The following is a 21,018-nucleotide window of genomic DNA, read 5'->3' as shown; positions in this document are numbered from 1 at the left end:
TATTTTATAAATTAGAAAATGGTAATAGTTGTGCTCTCTTTATATTTGAGAGAAAGGTTTTGTTTTTTATTAGAACAGAAGGGGGGAACTGTTGTGGATGGGCCTGGTGCTGTTTGTATTTTGATGCTAATTATGCTCTCCTGGGAGGGGCTGCAGACAAGGAATGAGTCACATACTCAGGTGACTTCTTGTGAACCAATCCCCTAATGAATAAAGGAGCCAATTACTGGGTGAGTAGGTGGGACTTCTGGCTTGTATGAAGAGAGGAAGCAGGAGGCAGGGGTTTCAGTGATGAATCTGTCAGGATTCGCCACCAGAAGATTTAGATTTAATAAGGCTTACAAGATTAGGATTTTAGTTGTTGGGCCAGAAATTGAGTTGCCATTGTTTCTGAACAAACAAATAGAAAGGAAGGAAGGAAGGAAGGATGGAAGGAAGGAAGGAAGGAAGGAAGGAAGGAAGGAAGGAAAGAGGGAGGGAGGGAGGGAGGGAAGGAAGGAAGGAAGGAAGGAAGGAAGGAAGGAAGGAAGGAAGGAAGAAATCCACACTCCATTGAGCATGGTGATGCCCTCGGGAGGCAGGCAGATCTCTGTGAGTTCAAGGCCAGCCTGAGCCACATAGTAAGATTGTGCCTCAAAACAAAAATAACCAAAGTACTTTTGTTTGTTTGTGTTTTGTTGTTGTTGTTTTTTGAGACAGGGTTTCTCTGTGTAACAGCCCTGTCTGTCCTGGAACTGGCTTTGCAGGACAGACTGGCCTCAGACTGACAGTCAGGAGCCTCTACCTCTCAGGTGCTGGGATTAAAGGCATGCACCACCATGTCCAGTTTATGAGAACTACATACTCTCCCATAGTCCATTTTACCTGTATAGCAACTTAAAGTTTAGAAATAATACAGACTTATTAAATAGTTTGTAAATGAAAGAGAATTAAAAGGAGGAAAAACAACATATTTCCGTCCTATTTAATTGAGAGGACTGCTCATATTTCTTTGCTTGATTTCCTCCCTAGCTTTCTGGGCATCTCAGCTACCGCTGAATACAGTTATGTACTTCCAAACATACATAAATATAATCTGATTTTCTAGTCTTCCCTAGTTGATATAAAACTGATTTTTCTATTTTTGGTTGTTTCCTTATGAGCCATGTTCTGTGATGAAACACTGGCCACCGTGCAGGAGAGCAGCCATCTTCTTGGACAGGGCTCACAGCTGCTCTTGGCAGGAGGAAAGCCCTGAGCCATGGACAAGGCTATTACGACTAGCTTATTAGCGTAAAGATTGTTATCCCTTCCTTCTTGTTAGGGATATTGTCTGTTTCCAATTTGGACTTGAAATACTTCTGGGAGGAACATTTGTGTGTATAATGCTTTTCCAAAATCTAGGATCAGTTCTTCAGGGTGCAACCCGTTCTTAATAAGGAACAGTGGTCGCGTACAATTAGGTCCATTTCACTTGATTCAGATGGGGCTGGTGACATTAAAGGGTGACGGGCCAGGAGAGCTCGTGGGGGACTGTGAAGCTTGGTGGTCTTTTGCGTTGCGCTCGGGTGGCTACTGGACTGGCCGGGCCTTCTTGCCAAACATCTTCTCCCTCCCATCTCCAAGATCTCTGTTGCTTCCCCCCGTGCAAATATCCACAGGGCTATTCATGGTCTGCACAGCCCATGTCCACAGCAACTTCCTGTTCCTCAGTCTTCTTCCCCACTTCCATGATGTCTCTCAAAGAACCCTGCCTCTCTGGAAAGCATTCCTCTGACACTTCGTGACAAAGTCCTACATGTCTGTTCAGACCTTGCCCAAATGGCTCAACCTCTGTGGCCTGGGCCAGGCAGTTGTATTTATCTTCCTGTGTCTACTGCAGCCCCAGGATGTTCTCTGAATCCTGCAGAGACCGTGTGACAGCAGGGTGACCCTGGGGCTCGGAACCCGACAGATAGCCAGCTCTGCCAGTCATAGATGCCAAGCAACTTGGGGAAAAAAGTAGTATTTCTAGTGATGCCCTTGTCAGACCATGACATAGAAAGAAGAGCTGGGCTGACTTACCTCTGCTCCCGGGTCACCTTTCTCCCCAGCTTCTCCTTTCTCTCCCTGTGGGAACAAAACCATCCCACTGTGAGAGCTGGTAGGCAGGAGGTTGGCCACAGGTCCACCCTCACATCTGTGACAAGCTACAAGAACTGGGCTGCTCCTAGAGAGGCTACATAGGTAGCTAGCCTGCAGGACAGGGCCAAGATGGCCCCATGACAACCATCTTTACAGATCTCAGGCTCTGGTGGGGGAGACGGAACTAGCACTGTGGGTCCTGTGGCAGACAGGCTGCAAGGGTGGTATTCTCAGTGACTTGTTTCTCAGTCTCGAAAGAGACTTGTGGGAGACATGTGGCATCATGACGCCTGCCACTCCTGTGACTACATTACACATCATCACATACATGTGTTGCACATAGGAAAATATAACACATGCTAAGACTTGTCGTAGATATACAGACACATGTAGACACATGTATGCACATGGCTCTCTGTCTTGCTAGTTCTAGACTCTAGAAAAGACCTTTCTTTAAGAAGTAAGCTCATCTGAGGTGAGCTGTCCATTATGGGGAGGGCCATGTGTCAGAGAATTGTAGGTTCCAGGGAACGTAGACCTACTATGGTAAGTGGTTTGGGAGAGGATCAGAGGCCCCAGTAAGAACACAGATGACCACTATTTTGACTGAGGCCTTAGGTGACCCTGGTTGGGGAAACCACCTAAGGCAGGCCTCAGCTCCCGAGCCACAGAATACATACCGATAAAGGCGGGCCATGTTAAGTGCTGTTTGTGTTGGCTTATGGTATATTGCTAGAAAGTGAATATAGCTCTGATCCCAGAGCCGGGGGTGGGGGTGGGGACAGTGGTGGAGGTGGGGACGTGGTGGAGGTGGATGAGAAAGAGACCATACCAGACCCAGGGGCTGAGCCTTCATCTTGAAAGTAGGCACATTGAAAGGCTATGACTTGCCAACCTGCCTGAGCCAGCTGGATACATAGTCACTTTTGGGGTCTACTGAGTCATGCATCTGACGTCTGAGGTTCTCTCTACTTCAACCTACTTCTGAGGTTGGTGTGTAGGGGTATATTGATGAGGGGTTATGTTTTTTGTGTGTGTGTGTGTGTGTGTGGTTGGTATGTGGATGTGTTTGTGTGTGGGTGGTTGGTGTATTTGGGTGGGGGTATATTTTTGTGGGGGTATGTTAGTGTGAGGATGTGTTTGTTGAGTGTGTTGGTGTGTGGGTGTGTTGGTGTGTGGGTGGTAAGTGGGTATGTTTGTGTATGGGTATGTTGGTGTGTGAGCATGCTGATGTGAGGGTGGTTGGTGTGTTTGTGTGGTTTTGTAGGTATATGTTGGTGTGAGGGTATGTTTGTGTGTGGGGGTGTATTGGTGTGTAGGCATATTGGTGTGTGGGAGGTTGGTGTGTTTCTGTGGGGAAGTATTTGTGTGGGTGGGTGGCTTGTATATTGATGATGTGAGGGTATGTTTGTGTATGTGGGTGTGTTGGTGTGTAGGCATGTTGGTGTGTTTCTGTGGAGGTGTGTTTCTATAGGGGTGTGGGGGTGTGTTTCTGTGGGGGGGTGTTTGTATGGGGGTGTGTGTGAGGGTATGTTTCTGTGATTGTGTGTGTGAGGGTATGTTTCTGTGGGGGGTGTTTGTGTGGGTGTGTTTCTGTGATTGTGTGTGTGTTGGTGTGTGGGTGTGAGGGTGTGTTTCTGTGGGGAAATGTTTGTGTGTGTTAGTGTGTGGGTGTTTTCTGTGATTGTGTGTTGGTGTGAGGGTGTGTTTCTGTGGGGGGATGTTTATGTGTGTGTTTGTGTGTGGGTGTTTTCTGTGATTGTGTGTTGGTATGAGGGTGTGTTTCTGTGGATGTGTGTTTCTATAGGGGTGTGTTGGTGTATGGGTGTGTGAGGGTGTGTTTCTGTGGGGGTGTGTTTGTGTGTGTTGGTGTGTGGGTGGGTGTGTTTCTGTGGGGGGATGTTTGTGTGTGTTGGTGTGTGGGTGTTTTCTGTGATTGTGTGTTGGTGTGAGGGTGTGTTTCTGTGGGGGTGTGTTTGAGTGTGTGTTGGTGTGTGGGTATGTTTCTGTGGGGGTGTGTTTGCGTGTGTGTTGGTGTGTAGGCATGTTGGTGTGTTTCTATGGGGATGTGTTGGTGTATAGGCATGTTGGTGTGTTTCTGTGGAGGTGTGTTTCTATAGGGGTGTGTTGGTGTGTGGGTGTATTTCTGTGGGGGTGTGTTTGTGTGTGTGAGGGTGTGTTTCTGTGGGGGTGTGTTTGTGTATGAGGGTGTGTTTCTGTGGGGGTGTGTTTGTGTGTGTGTTGGTGTGTGGGTGTGTTTCTGTAGGGGGGATGTTTGTGTGTGTTGGTGTGTGGGTATTTTCTGTGATTGTGTGTTGGTGTGAGGGTGTGTTTCTGTGGGGGTGTGATTATGTGGGTAGAGGCAGGATGTCGACCTCAAGTGTTCCCCAGGCACTTGCCTTGACTGCCTGCTCTCTTTCTCCCCCCTCCTCCTTCTGGGACCTGGGGCTCACTGATGCGGCCAGGCTGGCTGAACTGCACACCCCATGAGGAAGTGTGTCCCTCTATGGCATGCATACACGCCCGCCTCTTTCTAGCTCTAAGGAGGGGGCGATTCTAAGTCTGAGACCAGTGCTCCAGCTAAGCAGCACCTGGAGACAGAAGCCACCACACTGTACTGAAGAAGCTGGAGCACTGGACCCATTCAGCAGCCCAGGGCAGTGTGGCCTGGCACAGTGCTGGGCACGCCTAGGCTGTGGCCCCAGTGCAGAGCCCCTCGTTCCTGCGCTCTCATCTGCAGCTGCCCGTGGACACCCTTGACACCCGGTCCTCTCGCCTTACTGTGAATCCCGGGAGCCCGATGGGCCCAGGCAATCCTGTTGCTCCAGGCCTCCCTTCGTCACCTGGTTCTCCTTTCTCCCCAGTTGGGCCGTCTAGACCCTATAGATCGACAAAGAGCTCTGTCAGTGAAGCCCCTAGTCACCATATTGAAAAAAGCGCCATCTATAGCATGCACACATGCTCAACTGCCTTCCTCCAAGGGCGGGTATCCAAGGGTGGTGCCACGTCACAGATGGCACGACCAAGGCTCAGAGAAAGCTCCTTAGGTAAGTCAGCAGCCTAGCTGGAAAGGGCAAGGGGTTCTCTCCATCCATGCAAACTCTTCTGACGTAGGGCTTCCACGTGCTTCTGAAGAGGCATGCTCCCGTGTCTTTTTCATAAGCCATGAGAAGCAAGGCTCAGTGACTTTCCCAAGGACACAGATGAGGCTGGCATAGGGCTCAGGCCTCCTGACTAGGGACACTATAGGATACCAGTCTTCATAAGGTGAGTGGCATGGCAAGTGACTCTTGGTTCTCTGAACTCTGGAGCAAGTGGCAGCATGCAGAGGCTGTGTCAGGATGAAGGTGGTGCATGCAGGATGCCAGATGCCCAGGCACTTACCGGAGGGCCTGCCTCTCCTGTGTCCCCTTTCTCCCCTGGGCTTCCTGGGGGTCCAACCTCTCCCTTCATTCCCGGAGGCCCGTCCTTTCCTGGGGGTCCTTGAGGACCAGCGGGCCCCATATCTCCTGGTTTTCCTCGAGGGCCCTATAGAAATGTCAATGGTACTTCTTAGGGACATTAATGGAAAAAAGAGGAGGGAGGGAGGTCAGATAAGCTTGGTGGTCAAAAGACTGGGCTCATTGTTACTAGATGAAAGCTGATAAAGATATCCCCAGGCTGGCTCTGACAGGGTACAGCTGGAACCCCTCTTCCTGGCCCTGCTGGGCCTGCTCCTAAGTCCTCCTGCACACACTCCCAGGGTAAGAACCACTTGCAGAGTCCTTGCTGTAGACATGTTGTGCTTACCTTGTCCCCATCGTGTCCCGGAGGGCCTGGCAGTCCAATCTCCCCCTGCAGCAGCAGCAACAGAAATAGTTTAGGGCAGATACACCAATGCCCACACTTCCTTGGTACCCTGCCCCCAGGGCTTATGGAAGGCACACCTTTGGTTGCCTTGATGTCAGAGATGAGGATCCCAAAGCGTAAAGAGGTGAGTGGAGCCGAGCATCCTGTGACCCATGTTTTAGCCTAGTCTCAACATGGTATCTCTGAGAGCATTACACATTCCACCTGTCCTCCTGGTCACCTTAGCCCAACCCTGCTGTCCTCACTGCCTACACGGGGATACTATCTACTTTATAACAATCTCAGACCCTTCCTCATTTCCATCAGGGTTGGGGTGGGCAATGGTGTGGAAACATGATTGCCAGTTCTGCTGGCTGGGTCTGGAGGGACTTTCTAGGGAAGGATACCTGAGGAAGGCAAGCTCTTATAGGCAGAGGACAGAGGGGGAAGCACACAGTTTTTTCTTGTGATGAAGAAGAAAAGGGTGGGCAGAGGATTAGGATAATGGCAAAGGCACAGAGTGAGGCCATTCAGAGTTGGAAAGGGGTAACCTGATCTGGTGGCTGTGACCAGAGGCATGTTCCAGATCTCACTGTATCTGAGGGATTCGCTGAAACGCAAGACTCAAGTCTAACTACCATGGACAAGTGGCAGAGTTTGAGGCTTGGAGTAAGGGGACTGGAATAGGGAGAAGGGCCTAAGGTACAGAGAGCAGTATCTGGCAGGGAAATGTGATGGTCCTGGGATGATGAGGGGGCCATAGAATACCAGGGCCATAGAATACCGGGAGCCCTGGGGTTATGTGCTCAGAATGCCTCATCCTTTCAGCATCTTAAACATTTTATCCTGTTTGTGCCCCCATCTAACAACCCCCTGCATGCACTTTCCCAGTTCCCACCCTCCACTGGGGCAAGTTTACCCTTTGGCCTGGAGTCCCTGGAGGTCCGGGTGGGCCTGTTTGTCCAGGAAGACCAGGAGGCCCCTGAAAAGGAAAGGAAGAACTTTCTAGCAAGAGGGGTGGCTTGTACAGAGCCATATTGGGGCAGTCTTGTACTTGGTCAGAGTTTGACTTTGGTCAAGGTTAACTTCTCCCAGTTAGCCAGGATCCTGCTCCACCTAGGGTGGAGTGCACGTAGTAAAGGTCAAGTTCATTGTTCCTCCAGGTATAGGGATTCCTGAATTAAACAGGTGACCCACCCAGCTGCCGGAGCAGTCAAGACGAAGACCTCCAAGAGAAGCTAGACAACTTCCACCGGAACTCAGCCTGGAGTCTGGGGGGAAGGGTTTGCCCGAACTGTTATAAGGTCTGGCGCCATTAAAGTTTACGGCTTTGATCAGTGAACATTGACTTGGCCGTACTTTCTTTTCGCCGCTCTTCCCTATGACCCCAAAATTCTCTCAACAGGTAACCTGGTTTACATGTAGCTGCTGGCGGCTACATAGTGGCGCCCAACGTGGGGCGACCTGGCACGAGAGAATTTCTTGAGGTAGCCCTATCCAGCGAAGCTTCGCGGAAAAGGTGAAAATTAATGGTGTCCGCACGGTAAGCAACATAGAGGGCAAAACTAGCGCTAGTGAATTCGTGTCTATTGTTGTGAGTACAGGAATGGATACAGTTTTTCAAGCATACTGCGTGGACCCAGCGCAGGACTGCTTGGGTTGATAAGATAGGGAAATATGGGGAAGGAATTTGGTAGGCATTTGCCCAAAGCTCGTAAGAGCTGATTTCGGCGAAAAGAAAGGGGTTTTTAAAAATAGGCATATGTCCACAGCTTCTAAGAGCTGTTTAAAGAGGAAAATGGATGCAATTGCTTAACAAGCACGCTTAACTTTCTGTGTATCTTTCCGTGTTTGTCCCGGTGCACCGACTGTCTGTCTATGTGTATGTTTATGTCCTCTCTGTGTCGTTGTGTGAATGACTGTTTCATGTTAAAAAGAAAAAATTGGTAAAGATTACATCTGCTGGTAACCTCTTGAGCTAGCCACAGTTTGTGTGGGGATTGATTCAAAGCCACGCCGCGGCAGCGTAGCTCACTCACCCAAGACAGAAACATGGCTGGGGAAAAAGCCGCTCTTAAAAGCCCAGAAACCTCGAGATTTGGGAAGACTTTGGTTTGGCTTGTGAAATTCATGTAGTCGCTTTATACTTGTTCTAATTGGTTTTAATGATATAAGGCTTTACATTTCTTGACTAAAGAGTTATAAATTAATTGGTTATTATGTAAAAGGTATAGTGTTATTAAGAAAAGGTTAGTTTAAAACTGGTGATTCAGTGTTAGAGCTATCTTAACTAACTACACGTGGCCTAACGCCACTCATGCCTTGTTCTTGTTTATAATTAGATTTAAAGGTATATTTTACATGTCTTGACTATAGAGTATTGGCTTAAGTCACTACACATGATTTAAAAGGTATAATGTTATTAACAAAAGTTAGGTTAAGGCTGGTAGTTTAGGGTAGTCGCCATTTTGAACACGTGACATGATGGTTAAGGCTGGTAGTTTAGGGTAGTCGCCATTTTGAACACGTGGCATGATGGTTAAGGCTGGTAGTTTAGGGTAGTCGCCATTTTGAACACGTGACATGACGCAATCCAGGAAATACAGGCCTTTGGGACGCTCCTAAATTGACATGGTGTTTCATGTGAATCTTGGCCTAGAGATTAGACTTAATGAAGATTAAGATTTAAAATATTGTCTCTTTAATAAGTTACACTGTTATACACTTGAACATAAGAACTGGCATACAAACCTTGTGCTGTAAATATGTGTTTGCCATTAATTTTAAAGAAAATAGATTGTTTAAAATTGAGATTTGCTTCCAAAATTACAATTGTGCTCTAATATTACAAGAAAACATTGAGTTACAATAAAAATCAGTGTGTCATTGGCTACAGTTTTCAGTTTGCAGGCTCGTAATTGTTAACATTTTGTAATTAAGATAATTTTGAGAGTGATACAGCTATGGGTTTTAGAGGCCCATTGCCTCTTTTCCACAAGTTTATAGGCTACAATGGTAAGAACAAAATTTAACCCTCCAAGATTAAAAAAGATATCTCTGTAGAAATATATTTGATATCAAGTAGGTTCCCTTGACCATGGAATTACTGGTTTCTTTTGTTTAATCCTTAAATTGTCCTTGTAGGTTTGGGTCTGGTCTTAGATAAAAGGCTCAGATTAGAAGATATTTACATTTGAGGAATCTCATACAATGTCCTTGCCAAGGACTCAAGGTGGATCCTAGGGCAGATAAAAAAATTTACATTTGAGTTAATGCAAAGCTTAGAGCTGCCTCAGGGGAAGCTAGTGAGAAAGTTTTGAGAAATTGTTTCTGCCTTACAGGCCCCACCTAGAGAGTGTTTGGCTTTAAAAAAAAAAAAAAAAAAAGGTTTTTGACTTATCCAGGTGTGGGTTAAAATACAGTTCAAATCTATGAAAGGTCAAGGAGGCTATAAAAACATTAACATTTGGCCTGTCTACTCCCTATAAAATTATTGTAAATTTAAAGGGTTGGTTTTTTGCTTTACATTCTGATAATTATAAAAACATTTGCTTCTAATTTTAAAGAGACAACAAAACAATTTCATTAGAAAGTTTTGCCTCAAGGAATGGCTAACAGCCTTATGTCTTGTGAGAAAAAGTGTTTTGTCTCTGTTTCAATACTAGAAGTTAAGATCTTAAAATTTTCAGTGTATAATGTTCATAGAATGTTTGTTACAGGCCCTTGCTCCTATAGACTTTTAGAATTTTTAGGTAAATGGCTTTCAAAGGTTGTTAAGATATATTAATTGGCTTTATCTTATTTACCTCATTTTAAGCTTGCCACAGAAGGTCTTAAACCTCTGTTTTCAAGGTAGGAAACGTTTGTTCCTTGCTTCAAGCAACAATCAAATTTATTATTAATGGTTGGTCTATTACATGGCAAACATTTTTAGACAAAATTAATAATTGTTATCCAAAAGATAATTTGTACTATCAGATCACATGTTTATTCCTTTAAGTTTCTCCCTGCTTCAACACAGATACCTGAATTGGGTGCTATAGCAGCTATTTTTAAGATGTTAAAGGTCAAGCTTTTAATAATAGTAGATATACATAGCTCATGGTTTATAATTGCTTAAAATTGGTCCATTTTTAATACTGCTAATTCTTAATTTCTACAGTTTGTACAAATGTGATTCAAATTTCTAAGAACAAAGGATATATTCTCTAAATGACTGTCCTTTAGGTATTTGAAATAATTTTATATTTTGTGCACATCAAATTATAAAGATTTGTTCTTGATGTCCTCAATTTCTACCTCTACCACGTAATGGTGTTAATCCTAGAGGACTTAGTTATTACAGATAAATGATATTCATATTTCTAATTTAAAAGATTAAAAAAATATGTACATGTGACTAATGATTCATTTTTAGGTTGTCTAGCTGCAACTGCTCTAACAGAAAAAGCAACTATATTTTATATAATTACATAGTTATTGCCTATGTTATGGTTTATACTTTGTGTTCCAACTTAAATTAATAAAACAATATCTTCTTGAAAGAAAGAAGAGAGGGGAAATTGTGTCCCTGTACATATAATTTAAATTATGCTTACATGTTTTTAAAAAAAAAATTTTAAAATTTAGATCCCAAGAAACTCCTTGCTAAATGTATATGACATCTTATAATTAGACATATTGATGTCTAGGTAAAATGAAGGAATTCACTTACTAACATATGCCATGATCCTGATTTAATATTGGGGGAGAAGGCATGTCCTCTGTTTTTTCCACAGAATGCGACAGAAGATATGCTGACTGTGCTTGCTAAATGCCCAGACCATGGTAACATAAGAGCTATATTAGATATATGTTCTTGACTTACCTCAATTGTTAAATGTCCCAGGTTAGATAAATTGCCTAGCTTCAAGCTTTTAGACTTTGTGAGACAGAACATAGAGACTGTTATGCTAGCTTAGGAAAAATTAATTAGAAGAGTTAAAATGACTCTTCTCCTTATTGTGTTCAGCTGACTTAACCATAGACTAGTCTAGAAATAATTCCAATATTGAAGATTCCAATTTTGAAGATGGCTAACAATCTTCAGCCAGCTGTGTTAATTTAACATATAGTCTCCACTTTTCCTGAAAAGTAACAGCTTATTTCTTGATTCACAAGGCTACCTCTCCCACCTCAGAGGCCAAGCTTTAGATCCTTAAAGTTGTTAATTTACAACTGAATTAGATACTTCTGGGACAAGTTAATCCTATTCCACCTTTAACTCTTGACCTTGTCTGTTAAGCAGACTGGCTGTCTCCACCCAGGCTCACCTAGATGGAGAGATTACATGTCTGTTAAAGACACTTACAGACCCCCCTGGCTTCAAAACTTACACAAGTGGATCTCCAAAGAGGGAGCCACATAGAACTCAGATCTATGTGTGTTTGTTTTTGAACAAACATAGGTACCAGCGAAACGTACGAGACAAAGCACTACATGGGGAGGTAAATTTCTGCTTCTGAGTCCCCAAGAAGTACACCTAATTACATAGGGGTTAACGTCGAGAGGCTGTCCTTAAAATAATAAGGGAGCCTATTACCCCTCCTCTGAAAAAGACGTTATACAATATTTAAGAAAAATTACGGTCAATGCTTCCCCTCCTGGTTAAGGCCCGCCTTCTTATGAAGGATATTTATCCACTTGTTTTCTACCTCCTCGTGTTCAAATTAATAAAAAAAGAGAGGACATGTACAGAGCCATATTGGGGCAGTCTTGCACTTGGTCAGAGTTTGACTTTGGTCAAGGTTAACTTCTCCCAGTTAGCCAGGATCCTGCTCCACCTAGGGTGGAGTGCACGTAGTAAAGGTCAAGTTCATTGTTCCTCCAGGTATAGGGATTCCTGAATTAAACAGGTGACCCACCCAGCTGCCGGAGCAGTCAAGACGAAGACCTCCAAGAGAAGCTAGACAACTTCCACCGGAACTCAGCCTGGAGTCTGGGGGGAAGGGTTTGCCCGAACTGTTATAAGGTCTGGCGCCATTAAAGTTTACGGCTTTGATCAGTGAACATTGACTTGGCCGTACTTTCTTTTCGCCACTCTTCCCTATGACCCCAAAATTCTCTCAACAGGTAACCTGGTTTACATGTAGCTGCTGGCGGCTACAGTGGCTGTCACCAGGGGGCTGTATGTGGGTCTTGTTTACAGGAGTCACTCACTTTTAAACAATTTCCTCAGGGGTATGTGTGTGGTGTGCATGTGAATGTGTCTGAATGATAGGGTCTCATACAGTCTAGACTGGCCTTGAACTCATTATATAGTTGAGGCTGGTTTTGGACTTCTGATCCTACTGCTTCTACCTCCTGAGTACTGGGGTTCCATATGTGTACCAACATGCCTGCTTTTATGTGGTTCTGAAGATTAATGTAGGGCTATGTGCATAGCAGGTGAGATTTTAACCAATGGAACTACATTCCCATAAGCCTCTGGGGCGTTGACAAATCAAATAATATGTGGGACTGCAAAATGCAAACAGATGAGCACTGGGGTGTTGGGTTGTAGCTGGGGGGTGCAAAGAGCTATGCCAGACAGCTTTTCCCCTAGGAATACAGAAAGAAAATGTGACTTTTCCTGGCCGGTTAGAGTCAACAGTGTCAATATCCATAACAGTGAAATTGTCCGATGATGGCATCTCAATAAACGGGAGAGGTCCAGTTGTGACCCAGGCAATGACAGGAACATTTACCAGGCACATTATGTTGTGAAAAGAAACCAGAGTTACATGCCTACACTGTGATTTCATTCTGTGAAATTATAGAAAAAGAAGCCTGCTCTACACTGACAGAAAACCATTTATGGTGTGTGTAAGATGGGTGGGTGCAAGATGAGTCTCATGGCTCCCAGGGAATTTTCTGTGGCTTCTGCGTGTCATCTACACATTGAAATTGGTACATTTTCCTGTAAGCTATCTCATAAAATATGCTACTTCTGAGAAACCTTTTCTTTCTAATAGCTGTTGAGTCCACGTTAGTGGGGTTGGGGGTGTCTGGGTGGGTGCATGTGTGTGTGGAAGCAGAGGATAAACCTGGCTGTCTTCCATCCAGCTTGCATTTTGTTATTGTTGTTGTGACAGGGTATCTCATTGCCCTGGAGTTCATCCAGTAGGCTAGGCTGGTTGGTCATAAAGCCTCAGTGTTCCATGTGCCCCCTCTTCCCCAGAGCTAGAAATATGAGGTCATTCATAAGTTTATGCCATCATGTCTGTCTTCAAAAGAAGTTCGTGTGTGTGTGTGTGTGTGTGTGCTTGTACACGCACACTTAAGCTACAACATATGTACAGAGACATCTTTATGGAACTGGTTATCCCCTCCCCACATAGTTCCATGGATGACATTCAGGTCACCAGGCTTGCACAGTAAACACCTTTACCTGCTGAGCCATCTCCCTGGCCCAGCACTTGGGCTCTGGTGATCAAACTTGGGTCCTCATGTTCAAAAGTTCAGCAAGTACATTACTGTCAGGGGTATTTACAGACCCCTGATGGGCCTTTAAAAAAATCACATATTTTAATGTTTCCCAATGACATTCATTGGTTCCAGAACCTTGTGGTTTATACCAGTGTCCAGGGATGAGATGTCCCTGAAATTGTTTTTTGAGACAAGGTGCTATAGATAGCTCCAACTGGGCCAGAACTCACTACATGGACCAGGCTAGCCTTGAACTTTGGTGACCCTCCTACCTCTGCCTCCTGACCCTCCTGCCTCTGCCTTCTAAGTGCTGGGACTATGGATATGAGCCACCTGTGTGCCATCCTGCTGTGTACAGATTCCCCAATATTAGAGGAAGTCAGACTCCCTCAGAGCCAGAACTTTAGGACCTTTGCTCTTCACGGTGGAGGCTGAAGTTGGAAACAGTTGTCGTAACTACAAATGTTTCCTTCAAGCCTGTCACTGGTCAGCACATGTGCAGAACCCAGCATGGAATTCCAGGGTTTTTCCAGGAACAGATACTGAGATTGCATAGACAGCTGTTACCCATTTTTTTTTTCAGAAGAGGGGAGGGAGAGGGGGAGGGAGAGAGAGAGAGGGGGGCTGTGCCACTAGAGTCTGTAAATACAACCCATAGTTCATGTTGTGTTTGATCGAGCCTTGGTAGATGAAGGGCTGTCACCACCAACAGCCCTGATACAGGGACATGCAGCAACTGCTCCTGCTCGGTGGGCTTGAAGGCCCCACCGCCTAGCATGGCCCAGGAGCTCAGCACAGGCAATCCGGAGGTCAGAACTCTAGACCTCACCCTCCATGCCCAGTGCCTGATGGAAACCAGGGAGGAGAGCCAACTTACCATCAAGGCCAGCGTCCTGATCTCCTGAAAATAACAATACAGTACGATTAGCTGGAGAGTGACAGTCTGCAGTGCTGTCTCTCTGGAGGGGCGGAGTGGAGGAAGACCCTCACAGACGCACTCTGGTGGCTCTCAGCTCTAGGTCACTCCCACACTGCCCAGAGGTTTGTTAACTGGGTGGAGAACACCTGGATGAGGTCTCTCCAAAGCCTGACACTGCTCCAGGCTATTTCCATTAGCCTAGACCTTATTGTGGGGTGCGACCTCTTAGCCACAGGCGAGGACAGACACAGAACCCCTTTCTTCCTAGTCAATGAGGGGGCTTCCTCTTTTCTTTCTTCTTCTCCCAGAACCCCGAGAAGGCAGCTGGCAAAGCACCTCCTTGAAGTCCAGCAGGCAGCTATGACCCCTTGGCTCAAACAGACCCCCACGCCTTCACACAGCTTCACACACTTGCACGGATAGAAGGGGCAACTCTCAAACTTCTGTGCTTTCACCCTCAGGGGGAACTCTAGAACTGCCTGGCAAGCCTCACTAAGACTGGGGTGCTGCCAGTCTAGAGGTTTGAGACGTGCTAGAAAAATCCTTCATAGAATGGGGCCTCCACTTAACCACCACCACGATCCAGCAATAAATTGTGCCCATGACTGAGGTACCTATTTAAAAGATGTGGGGAAAGAGGGCAGGGCTCATGGTCTTTAAAATGGGAGAAACTGACAGAAAGTTGGCACCTTTCAGGGAGGCAGCTCCTACCAGGTGAAGGGTGCCCAGGAGCAGTATGCCCCTAGAGCCTTGATGAGTGGCACTTTGTGGAAACCAGGGTACTCCCAATGGCACCTTGCTTAGCTAGAGTCCACGTATTAACCAGATGGGACCAGACATGGAGCCCACATGATGCCAAATAATGGGACCATTTGCCTGGAGGCTCCACAGAGGCTAATAGAAAGCAAAGGAAGGACTCTTTAGCTGGAAACGGCCCTGGCAAAAGTGAAAGTCCAGCAGGGCCTGCAGATCTCCAGCCTCCAGAGTAGAGTCCACTCACCTGAAGTGCTTCGTTGATGCTGCCATTGTAATCCACCAATTCTCCCTTGCCAGGTTCGCCCTTGGAACCCTAGAAAGCAGAGAAGGTCTCAGCCAGAGTCTGGGACAGGAGGGGCCTGAGGGCCTGCAGTCTCTGCGGGACACAGAGCAGCATAGAGCGTCCAGGGCTGTTCCTCAGGATGCTCAAGGCTTTGCGGAACAAACAGGGCTAGCCAGGCCCAGAGATGGTGGAGTCCAATCGCCATGGCTATTCAGACAGCCCTCCTAGGGTCCAGCTCGCCCTTCCCTCCCTACCCCTCTAAGAGTCCAGGGCCAAGCCCCTTCAAGCTACAACTCCAGGTGAGAGATGAACATACCTTGGGGCCAGCGGGTCCCTGCTCCCCGGCTGCTCCTGGCTGCCCCTGTTGTGTGATAACAGTGAAATGGGTTGGTAAGGCCGGATGTGAGAACACCCAGTGTCCTGAGGGGGGGGGGGCTACACCCTAAGGGCCTTGAAGGGGCCAAGGAGCTCACTCATCTTGGCTCAAGCCACCAGAACACACGCTTTCCTGTTGGTTTCAGTGCAGGTTCCTCTCCCTTCCAGAAACATCCCTAACACCCACCCTCACTCTTCTTCCTCTGAGTTTGAGATCCTTGGGGTGCTACTCCTTTCACACTTAATGATGTCCCTTCTTTTCTGTTGTATTGTTGGGGACTCCTGTCTGTCCCCTTGGCCACCTTTCCCCAGTTCCCCAAACCAGTCTCATTCCTGGTAGCAGGGATCTAACCCTTGCTTCTGATTTCTGTTCTGTCCGGGCAGCAGGGTTCATTGCCTGCTGTTCAGTGGTGACCACAGAGAGCCCATGTAAACCTTTCAGGGACCACTTTCCCTGGAATAGAAGGGAGCACAGGGTGAACCCCAAAGGCCAGGGGTGTCAGGAGAGAGCAGCTAGAGGAATGCTGATGTCTCAGGGTGGGCCAGGGGCTGAAGGTTGTTCCTACTGGAAGCGGGACCAGGTGATACGGAGTCTGGGATAGTGGCGCCAAGCCAAGTACAAACCACACATCTCAGTTTTCTAGGATAATGTGAACTTTGAAGACAAAACACCACGTGTGATGGTTATTTCCAGGGCCACCTTGACTGTATCTGGGATGAACTATGATCCAGATCTTGAGGCTGGAAGACACAGGCCTTTGCTCTAGATCTTGAGGGATGTGGCTATGAAAAGCTTAGGCCCAGGCATGGTGACCCATGCCTTTAAGCCCAGGAGTTAGAGGCAAGATCTCTGAGTTCAAGGCCAGCCTGGGACAGAGCAAGTTCCAAGTAAAGAATAGCTTAGGTCCAGGTGTGGTGGTCACACCTTTATTCTGGGCCACACCTTCTGCTGGAGGCCTACGCAAGGACAATGAAAGAAGGAAGGCTTCCTTCTTCAACTGCTAGCACTTACTTGCCAGCACATCTGTTAGAGCCTACTTCTTCAGGATTCTGGCTTATACAGAAGACCAACTGAAACACCTAGTCTTGTGGGACTGAACAACTACTAGATTCTTGGACTTCCCACTTACAACTGACTATTGTTGGATTAACTGGACTGCAGCCTATCATTTCAATAACTTCCTTTAACATACAGAGACATTCCATAAGTTCTGTAACTCCAGAGAACCCTGACTCACACCAAATCAAAGAGGAAGGGAAACTGAGTGCTCTGTCAGCTCGACTCATCGATGACCCTGCCACTGTCCCTCTGAGGATCTGCCCCCTATCCCTCACACCTCAGGAGTTTGGTTATCATGTGCTTGTGCACGAGGCAGGGACAGAAGGGACTTCTCTGTCTAGATCTGTGGCTCAGGAAGCTACTAGAAGCCAGAGATCAGGTTCCTTCATCTCCAGGCAGGCTTTCATGCCCACTGTTTCGGAATGCAGGAGTTGTAGCTACCTAGCTTGGGGCCAGAACTGGGGTCCAGTCAGAGGGATGGCTATGTTTAAACACCCAAGACTACCCTCATCCTGCAGGCTCCTGACTGGGGGGGACGGGAACTCTACCTTGTCTCCTTGCTGTCCCGGGGGCCCAGCCTGGCCATCAACACCAGCTTCTCCCTGGGAGGAAGAAGAGACGAGGTGAGGGCACACGGAGCAGCTGAGTCAGCTGCAGAGAGCCAGGAATTCATCAGCAAGACACCAGGTCCTGCTGCCCGGGCAACAGAAGGGGGACACAGGCCCTGGGAATTGGGGAAAGAGAGTCCCCGGGAGTCCAGGATAGGATGTGTGTGGAGAACTAAGGTAGAGGCCAACCTGGCACTTCCCCTAGGAGTCCTGGAAGGTGGACCAGAGTCTGTGAACACGGCCTTCTAACTCTCCTTCCCATGGTGACCAGTCATCCCCAAGTCCCCCTTGAGACCCGAGCTGTGACAACCTCATGACCTATGACCCCAGGTCCAGGAGGGAACATGGCATAGTAGTGGTGCTGTGACTTTCTCTGGCAAAGCCGCAGTCCCTGCTGGGTTAGGTTGGAGCTGTTTCTCTAGGATGCTGGGAAGGCAGACACCACACTTAGCCCCTTGTTCTCCCGGTGCTGTCTGTCTGTGCCTCATTGGGGCTCCATATCTCTCTTGATGCAAACTCACCTTTGGCCCAGGGGGGCCAGGCAGCCCTGGGGGGCCAGGCTCCCCCCTGCCTCCTCCGATGGCATTGCCAGCATCGCCTTTTTCTCCCTGGGGGAGGAAAGTAGACTTCTATCACCGGCTCCCCAGACTGGGCGAGCTGGTTGGTTGACTCCAGTCCAAGGAAGAAGAGCGGCAGGCAGGTTGCAGTCCTGAAACCATGCTGACTTGAGTAAGGTCCTGAGAGGCTCGGGGTCTCTGGGTCAGCCCTGCTGTGGGACCAACTTGATATTGGTGATTGAGAGAGGGGTCGGGGGCACGAGCTACCCTGGGCTCTCAGCACTGAGTGCTCCTGGGTGGGAAGAGAATTGGCCCTGTGACAGTGAGCTTTGCCTGTCCCTTGAGTCCTGAATGCTTATGGCCTCTGGCCTTGGCTCTTAGGGTTGGGGGCGGGGTCTCTTTTATGTAGCTCTCCCCAAACATAAATGGGACCTCAAGCCTTTTAAAAAAATGACTTAATTTTTTTTCTTTTTAAAAAATATTTTTTTCCGGCATCTGGCAATTATAAATAGGGCTGCTATGAACATAGTAGAGCATGTATCCTTATTACATGGTGGGGAATCCTCTGGGTATATGCCCAGGAGTGGTATAGCAGGATCTTCTGGAAGTGAGGTGCCCAGTTTTCGGAGGAACCGCCAGACTGATTTCCAGAGTGGTTGTACCAATTTGCAACCCCACTAGCAGTGGAGGAGTGTTCCTCTTTCTCCACACCCTCTCCAACACCTGCTGTCTCCTGAATTTTTTATCTTAGCCATTCTGACTGGTGTAAGATGAAATCTCAGGGTTGTTTTGATTTGCATTTCCCTAATGACTAATGAAGTTGAGCATTTTTTAAGATGCTTCTCCGCCATCCGAAGTTCTTCAGGTGAGAATTCTTTGTTTAACTCTGTACCCCATTTTTTAATAGGGTTGTTCGGTTTTCTGGAGTCTAACTTCTTGAGTTCTTTATATATATTGGATATTAGCCCTCTATCAGAAGAGTGGATGCAAAGAATGTGGTATATCTACACAATGGAGTACTATTCAGCCATTAGAAACAATGAATTCATGAAATTCTTAGGCAAATGGATGGAGCTAGAGAACATCATACTAAGTGAGGTAACCCAGACTCAAAAGGTGAATCATGGTATGCACTCACTAATAAGTGGATATTAACCTAGAAAACTGGAATACCCAAAACATAATCTACACATCAAATGAGGTATAAGAAGAAAGGAGGAGTGGCCCCTGGTTCTGGAAAGACTCAGTGAAGCAGTATTCGGCAACACCAGAACAGGGAAGTGGGAAGGGGTGGGTGGGAGGACAGGGGAAGAGAAGGGGGCTTACGGGACTTTCGGGGAGTGGGGGGCTAGAAAAGGGGAAATCACTTGAAATATAAATAAATTATATCGAATAAAAAAAATTAAAAAAAATAAGCTAAAAAATATATTTTTTAATTAGCACAGAGTATAGCAGGTTTTCCCATGGCATTTTCATATACACATCACCTTGGTTGACTCTTCTACCTTGCCAGGTTCACTCTCAGCTCCCTGCCTAGAGCTTCAGTGTTCTCCCTTCTACTTCCATGTAGTATTTATTATATTGCCTCTCAGTGTATCTTCACTAAATGGTGTCACTAAAGACACCATTCCCTATGGTCTCTGGTTTCCTCGCTTCTGATCGCCGTTGCTCAACCTAAATATTAATATTTAATAATTAGAAACTAAGATCTTTACCTTCATGGCCTTTCCTATTTTTGTTAAATTCCAAATATGTGAGAAAACACGGAATCCTTGTTTAGGACATGGTTTATTTTATGTCGTCTTAACTTTTAAAGATAACTTTAAGGAACCTCATCAGATATAACTTAGTCGGTAAAGTGCTCGCCCTGCAAGCTCAAGTTTGAAATCCCAGTATCTGCTGCCCATCCCCCACTGGAGTAAAAAGCCCAGCGTGGTGCCCCATGGTTATAATCTCAGGGCTGGGGAGGCAGAGGTAGGTGGATCCCTGAGGCTCACAAGCCAACCAGCCTAGCTTTGTCAGCTGATAGAGAAACACTGTCTTCAAAACAACAAGGTAGACATCCCTTGAGGAATGGCCACCAAAGTCAACCTCCTGCCTCCACACACGTGTACCAGGCACACACACAAACTCTTACTAATGCACAAATTAAAAAAAAAAAACAAAAACAATTTAAATGGTTTTAAATGAGCTGATTTTCAGAGCTCCGGGCCACAGGCTTTCAGAACTTGCATGAAGAAATCCAAGCCAGGTCTTAGCTACTCAATTCTACAAACTGGTGTACTCATGGGCCCTTCTTCTGGGAAGCACACCTCAATCTTCCTGTACTCCGGCCACAGTCCCCTAGTCTGGGAATGCGCAGGTCCAGGGGGACACCAAGGCTTGCAGAGAGCCCACCGTCCACCATTGAAAATGTGTATCCACCTACCTTCTGCCCCAGGAGGCCAGGGGAGCCTGCTGTACCCTTCTCGCCCTGCAGGAAGGAGGGGAGAACAGGGTTAAGAACAACTGTCTGGGTGTCTGGGTGTCTGGGCAGCACCCCTACCCTCTTAGCACGTGGCTCCCCTGGATGGAGAAGAAACACTGGCCACAGCCTACTGCTGAGTTCTGTTCTCCCGGGGCCCCTGGAAGGGAGTTCGAAAAGAGGGGTACAGAAAGCCAGAGCTGGGGAACTCCCCCTTGAACCCACTCTGCCCTTCTCCATGTCTGCCCTCCTACATTGTGCCCATCTCTTTTGCCCACCTCTTCCTGCCTTTAGACAGCACCCACCCACCAGAACGTCCTTTTTGAGAAGTTTATGTCATGGGTCAAATTGTGTTCCAGCAAGTTTGGTGTTGAAGTTCTAGCTTCTAGTGCATCAGAAAATGACCTTTTTTCCTTTTTTTTTTTTTTTTCTTTTTTGAAACAGGATCATTGAAGAACAGTTAAGATCAAATATGAAAGCTAGCTAAAGTAGATAGAACCCAGTGTTCCCAGGACATTATAGGGCAGGGAAGTCTGGAGACTGGCAGTAGACACACACACACACACACACACACAGATACACATAGACACAGATGCACAGATGCTATGTGAAGTGGATG

General features: G+C 46.8%; 1 protein-coding gene across 1 annotated transcript in view; it reads right to left on the bottom strand.

Moving 5' to 3' along the window:
- LOC127670145 (collagen alpha-1(XIII) chain) overlaps nucleotides 1-21,018 on the bottom strand; it is a 124,048-nt gene that overhangs the window by 22,387 nt on the left and 80,643 nt on the right. The window contains exons 20-30 of the mRNA XM_052164460.1: nucleotides 20,364-20,408; nucleotides 17,900-17,986; nucleotides 17,319-17,372; nucleotides 15,652-15,696; nucleotides 15,297-15,365; nucleotides 14,255-14,278; nucleotides 6,851-6,913; nucleotides 5,893-5,937; nucleotides 5,488-5,631; nucleotides 4,885-4,983; nucleotides 2,044-2,088 (exon numbers count right to left, since the gene is read on the bottom strand). Of these exons, the coding sequence (XP_052020420.1) occupies nucleotides 2,044-2,088; nucleotides 4,885-4,983; nucleotides 5,488-5,631; nucleotides 5,893-5,937; nucleotides 6,851-6,913; nucleotides 14,255-14,278; nucleotides 15,297-15,365; nucleotides 15,652-15,696; nucleotides 17,319-17,372; nucleotides 17,900-17,986; nucleotides 20,364-20,408 (720 nt within the window). The remainder of the gene's footprint in view (nucleotides 1-2,043; nucleotides 2,089-4,884; nucleotides 4,984-5,487; nucleotides 5,632-5,892; nucleotides 5,938-6,850; nucleotides 6,914-14,254; nucleotides 14,279-15,296; nucleotides 15,366-15,651; nucleotides 15,697-17,318; nucleotides 17,373-17,899; nucleotides 17,987-20,363; nucleotides 20,409-21,018) is intronic.

Source organism: Apodemus sylvaticus, chromosome 19, assembly GCF_947179515.1.
Source record: "Apodemus sylvaticus chromosome 19, mApoSyl1.1, whole genome shotgun sequence".
Taxonomy (NCBI): Eukaryota; Metazoa; Chordata; class Mammalia; order Rodentia; family Muridae; genus Apodemus; species Apodemus sylvaticus.
The sequence above is the reverse complement of the archived record's forward strand: the minus strand, read 5'-3'. Positions and strand labels throughout refer to the sequence as shown.